The sequence below is a fragment of the Alligator sinensis genome, unplaced genomic scaffold (assembly GCF_000455745.1).
Source record: "Alligator sinensis unplaced genomic scaffold, ASM45574v1 scaffold937_1, whole genome shotgun sequence".
Lineage (NCBI taxonomy): Eukaryota > Metazoa > Chordata > Crocodylia > Alligatoridae > Alligator > Alligator sinensis.
This window is the reverse complement of record NW_005842257.1, coordinates 1,668,577-1,674,719: the sequence shown is the minus strand read 5'-3', so window position 1 is coordinate 1,674,719 and position 6,143 is coordinate 1,668,577. Positions and strand designations below refer to the sequence as shown.

General features: G+C 46.3%; 1 protein-coding gene across 6 annotated transcripts in view; it reads left to right on the top strand.

The window, feature by feature from the left end:
- Nucleotides 1–1,922: 1,922 nt before the first annotated feature.
- Nucleotides 1,923–6,143, top strand: part of UBA3 (ubiquitin like modifier activating enzyme 3) — a 16,886-nt gene continuing 12,665 nt past the window's right edge. Inside the window, exons 1-3 of one of the 6 annotated variants that reach the window (XM_006027614.3) lie at nt 1,923–1,973; nt 2,071–2,112; nt 5,469–5,589. In XM_006027614.3, the coding sequence (XP_006027676.1) occupies nt 1,954–1,973; nt 2,071–2,112; nt 5,469–5,589 (183 nt within the window). In that variant the 5' untranslated portion in view covers nt 1,923–1,953. Of the gene's footprint in view, nt 1,974–2,070; nt 2,113–4,208; nt 4,334–5,468; nt 5,590–6,143 lie in introns of those variants that run through there. The other 5 variants (XM_025208861.1, XM_025208859.1, XM_025208858.1 and 2 more) reach the window with 5 other exon arrangements.

The window sequence follows — 6,143 nt, the reverse complement described above, 5'->3', positions numbered from 1 at the left end:
ATGCTGGTAGTATAATTGATATGCAGGGTATGCATCTGTGCCAGTCACAAAGCCAATTACTGGTAGCACTGATAACATGAAAAATACTTGTGAACAATTGTAAATGGCTCATGCCTGCCATATGGCTGGATGACAATTGCTTCGTAAATTAATATGCAAAAGGCTGACACTGCTCTCTCGCTGGGTGAGGCTGTCAGGGGGCAAAGTGCACCCGACATGTCTGGTGTCTGCAGGAGGGCATGCCTATTGGTGTCCCTGCCAGTGTCTACGGTAGCGGCTCACAACCTTTTTGTAGGTGTGAGGTACCCCTTATTAAATTTGTGCCCTGCCTTAGAAAATGCCAGCTCTTAGTTTGCACTCGTTTTTTTTGATCACGGAAAAATATCCAAAACATTTTTCTGCTGCAAAGAACACAGGAAGACCACAACTTTTTGACACTGTGAATACCTGTGGGAAAATCTCCTGGTTTATCTTGTGAATCATGTTTGCATGCATCGAGGGGCTCACATTGGGGGGTACCCGGCAGCACCCTTCAAAGGCTCTCAAAGCACCCCAAGGAGCCGCAGCACTCTGCTTGGGAATCCCTGCTCTGTGGAAGCTTCCTCCTTCCTCCAGCGCTCGTCAGCGTCTGTTTTCCATTATTCTTCTGCTTCCTGTACAGGCAGTTCCCAGATTTAGGACACAATTGGTTCCTGAGAACCACGTTTTAAATCGGAACGTTGCAACTCAGAACTGATTTTCCCATAGGAAACAATGTTGATTGGTTCCTGAATCAAAACCTGATACCCTATTTTCACCAAAAATGACCAGGAATTTTGTACCCCATCAATTATAGATGAGTAATATAGCTACATCAGTGTATTTATATTGTAAATAGTAATCATATTGATTTGGAAGGACTTCTTTGAGGTGACTTTGCTGGACTTTTTGAAAGGCTCTTGGCTGGATTTTTTGAAGGGTTCTTGGCTGGAGTCTTCTCAGGAGTCCTTTCTGCTTTCTTAAAGTGTCCAAGGAAGTTCGGACAGATGTTCTCTAGGGAGACGGGCGATGTAACATGGTGCAGCGTCGGATCAAGCATCACCAAATCGCAACCAACGTCACAAAGTTGAAACAGGGACGTGGTAAATGCAAAACATCATAAATCAAAACGTTGTCAGTGGAGGACTGCCTGTATTCTGCAGGATTTGTAGCGTCCTATGCTCCATATTATGGGTTGTATGCTCCAGATTATGGTTCCTACGATCCATTATGGGTCCTACACTCCATATTACGTTGTCAGTGGAGGACTGCCTGTATTCTGCAGGATTTGTAGTGTCCTACGCTCCAGATCATGGGTCCTACACTCCAGATTATGGGTTGCACACTCCAGATTATGGGTCCTACGATCCAGATTATGGGTCATACACTCCATATTATGGGTTGTACGGTTCAGATTATGAGTCCTACATCCATATTATGGGTCGTACACTCCAGATTATGGGTTGTACGATTCAGATTATGAGTCCTACATCCATATTATGGGTCGTACACTCCAGATTATGGGTTGTACGATTCAGATTATGAGTCCTACATCCATATTATGGGTCGTACACTCCAGATGATGGGTCCTACACTCTATAGCAGTGGTGCTCAACCTTTTTTTGTGCTGGGACTCTGTGCTGTAGGCGATGCGCCCGATGCACTCCGCGGGCCCTGCGCTGTGCATTGCAGGGCTGCACGCTCTGTGCGCCGCACTAGGGACCAGGCTCCGCGCACGCGCCTGCCCCCTGCCTGCCCTCAAGGGGCACTGCTCTCCGGCGCCTGGTCACAGCGGCCGTGACGTGGCCCTGTTGCTAAGGCGATTGGCGGACCCGCCCAGTCAGCCCGCCCCGCCCACCCCCGAGCGGGCGTCTCTGTCCTCCCGTAGACTCGATGCTCCCGCGCGGCGCCGGGCGAGTGCGTCGAGCGGGAGCAATGGCGGATGGCGCGGAGCCGTAAGTACCGGGCGGGCCCGTCCCCTGCTCCCCGGCCGGGTGGGCCCCGGGCTCTGCAGCGCGGGACTGACCCTTCTTTTATTCTCTCTCTTTTTAGGGAGAAGAAAAGAAGGAGGATAGAGGAGCTGCTGGCGGATGGGTTAGTGCGGGGCTGCGGGCCGGGCAGCAGAGCAGTGCTGGGGAGGCCGGGCTGAGGGGCTGGGGCAGGCCGGGGCGGGAGGGGGGAGCAGTGTTGCCAGGTGCACGGGATGGGACACACACACACACAGAGCACCAAATTGCACGAAAATGAGGGGTGCATTTATGATGCAAAGCCCAGGGGGCCCCAAAACGCCCCCCCCCCCCCCCCCCCCGCCACTGGCTGCGAGACCTACCCAGGGGATAAAAAGCAGGCTGGGCGGTATCGTTTATTTAATTTAATTCTTTTTTTTTGCAGCGTGGGATCGTTTCTTTCGTGCGGAGCTTGGGTTCCTCTTTAGGGACCTGGCAGGGCTGCGGGGCAGGGTGGCGGCAGCAGCGGGGGGGTGGGGTCCAGGATGTGCTGGGGGAGGAGAGGTGGTTTTTGGGAGGGGGTCTGGGCTGTGTTGAGGGTAGAGGAGGTGGGCTATGGGGGGGCAGGGCAGCTGTATTAGGTGGGGGGGCTCTTGGCAGCTGAAGCTGGGGGGCGGGGCAGGTGGGTTTGAGGAGGGCTATGGGGGCAGCTATACCAGGGTTAGAGTGGGGGGGGGCGGAGAAAGTTAGCAGCTGGAGCTGGTTTCAGGTCAGGGCAGGGGGGCAGGGCAGGTGGGTTACAACCGCCCCCACCCCCAAGCCCTGACCTGACACTGTCGCCCCAGATACAGCCGCCCCGACCCCCTTAGTCCTGATGTATCTGGGGTTATGGCAGGTGGGTGGGAGCAGGGCCGGGGCTGAGCAGGGAAGCAGCTTGCAGGTGGATCCGGGGCAGGGCTGCAGGAGCGGGTGCCACTTGGTTCCTGCCAGGGCCTGGAGGCTGGGGAAGCTGCTGCTGGACAGCGTGGGAGCTAAATGTAGCTTGAGCAGCTGGGGCTGGGGAAGGGCTCACCTTGAGGGGGGCGCTGGGGCTTGGCGTGAGTGCAGGCTGGCAGTGCTGGGGAGCTCAGACAGGAGCAGGAGAGGCTGGGTAGGGGAGGGTATGCAAGTTAGGAGCAGCTAGCTGTTTGGCTTGTGAGCTTTAGGCTACAGAAGAGCTCCTGCTTATTCAACTCTGTATTCTGTGCACCTAACCTAGCTCCCCCCAAAAGCCAGTGTGGGATCCCCTGCTCCCTTCCACCTGCTTGTGACCCCCCTCCCCAAAGGGAAGGGGGTGGGGGGGAGATCCACAGACAGTGCATGGGCCTGTGCAGTGTGCCCTGGGGGTCACAAGTGCCCTTGGGCATGTTGCATTGTGTGGGTGCATGCTGGTGACAGACCCTCAAAAGCATGAGCTTTGGGAACAAGGAAGGAAAGAGTGCGAGGGTGTGAGCCAATGCAGAAACTGTGATAATTGAAAGCAGCTTTTGGTTGCACACCTTGTAAAATTTTGACTGGAGCTCTTACATGCAAGAGACTTGTTAATGCCCTAATATTGCAATAGTGAAAACTTTACAAACCCCCTTGAAAGTGAATTTTGAAGTCACAAATCAAATGACTGAGAGTTGGCCTACCTTTAAAATGTCTAGCTCTTCCTGAGACTAAACTGAATTAAAATCACAAATTGGAACCAAATGTTACTACCCAAGTTTAATGCTAAAATAAGAGACATGCACCCTTCAGAGCTAGGCAGTGGCTGTATTCACTGACACTACACAAGAAAGAGAAAAGTAATTTTTAATGCCACTGAGCACAGGTATGCACTCATTTCCAACAGAGATTTCAAACTATAGATGACAGAATACAGATTGAAGTTTATGGTTCAAATAAAAAAAAGTTAAGAATATTTCTGAACTGTAACTTGCATGTGTGGAGAACCAATTGAAAGATTCAGTGTGAACTAAGAGAGACTGCTGTAGTACGCTCTTTATAAATTAATAACTAGAGTAGCTCAACTAAAGTTAGAAGCCAGCCAAGGGTGATTTTGGCAGCCTGTCAAAATGTTACCTAGATGTGAAATATTGGAACATTTCTTTCCTGCAAGTTGTTATTTCCTAATTACTCTTTTATTTATATAAAGTTATGCTTTGTACATGAATTAAAACCACATTGGACTGATCCTATTGTCCATCTTTTAAATTTTAGGTAGAAAGAAAAGGCTGCACACCATCTTGCACCATTTAATTTTGTTGTGAGGGCAAAGATGGTAAATCCGCACCATTATTGAACCAAGCTCTCAATATGTATGAGAAATATGAGGAACGCTTGTAGTAAGAAAAAAAATGCATTCTTTATTTATGACAAGGTTGAGCATGCATGCTCAAACTGACAAAGCTATTTTATAATTTGTACAGAATCCTAGTAACACGGAGCAGTAATTATATAATTGAATTAGATTTAAAAATGGGAAATGTGCTGTTTTGGGGCAGGACTTCATTACTCTTATGTAGACTGGTTTAGAGGAAGCATTACAATCTGGAGATTTAAAATTAAAAAAGGAAGCTGAAATGAAAATGTTGGTTCTGAAGTATTCCAGTAAGGAATTTTGAAATGTATTGAGATCAGTTTATCTTACCATTCTAAATTTCTGAAAACCTGAGCATCAAAATATGGGGGAAATGCTGTACTCTAAATATCTTGATTTAAAAATATAAATACTTCAGAAATTCAGATTTTCTATCTTGGAAAATTTTGTGAGCAACAAGCCAATGGGCTAATTAAAATGACACCTGGTTAATTAAGGAACTTTTAATAAGACATTTCACAACATTGAAAGTTTTGTTAACATGTACTTACTTACCTAAAATGCACAGGAAATTTGGAGAATGGAGTGTCAGGGTTTGTTACTATTAGTAATTCAGGATTCTAGCCATCAGTTAAATGCTGATGGGGGTCGGACTCGATGATCTATTGAGGTCCCTTCCGACCCTAACATCTATGAATCTATGAACTACATCTATCTAGGAAGTCTGATGAAAAGAATTAGATGAGACTTGAGGACTTAGCTCTTATCCTCAGAAATAATAGAAGTGTTGAGGAAAAACTCCTTTTCGGTGTCTTTTTATGCTTCAGGAATGAATTAGACAAACAGAAGAGCACACCCATTTTTTAATTTTCAGGTCCTTCACTGACTATAGGTAGTCAGATGTAGTATGAAGTGTGCATTTCTGTTTGACTCTAGTGCAAAGTTATGGTATTGTTCATTAGTTACCCAAATAAACCAAGTCGCTCAAATGCTTATGCATGTGCTTAAGTTACCTGAATAAAATAAGAATGTGTGGATGTATTTGCAAGGCTGGCCAATGATTCGGTTTCCTTTCTTTTCCTTGGTTGAAATGTAAATTGTAGAGGTATGGCATTTGCTTTACTGATTTTTTGCGGCTTAATTTATTATGTTCTGTGCAGAATGGCTGTTGATGGTGGGTGTGGGGACACTGGAGACTGGGAAGATCGCTGGAACCATGTAAAGAAATTCCTCGAGCGATCTGGACCATTCACACACCCTGATTTCGAGCCAGGCACTCAAGTGAGAAACATTTATTTTAAATAAAAATATTCATAGTGTCTTGCAGGCTAATATAAAGATGTTCATTAGTTTATCATCCAGGAATGTCAGATTACTAAACTGCATGCAAAAACTTATCTTTAGAGTTAAGCAATCAACACTTATTTTTTACAAGAAAATACAGTATTATGAATACATTTTTACAGATTTATGCCGGATTAAGAGAGTTTGTAGGTGCTAATTAAACTGCACACAGCAGCTTCTGAAATTCAACAGAAAATAATATTTCTCTCTCCTGGATTTAGATTTTTTTGAATAAAGTTAAGAATTTCTCATAAATGAAGCAAAAATTAAGCTCAATATAAGTTGTTCTGTTATTGGGAAGGGAGTCATTTTAGTAGGAATGGGCAAAGTTATTCTGTCTGCCTCTGGCTTGTGGTGGGTATCTGGTGGAACAGTTCATGGAGAGCAGCCCATCAGTGCAAAAATGTGAATGCTCTTTGGGCCAGTAGTATTTTATATCTTTCTGTTTGTTTTCATTTTGTACCTCGTTTTAGTAGATGTCTTCAGCGGGA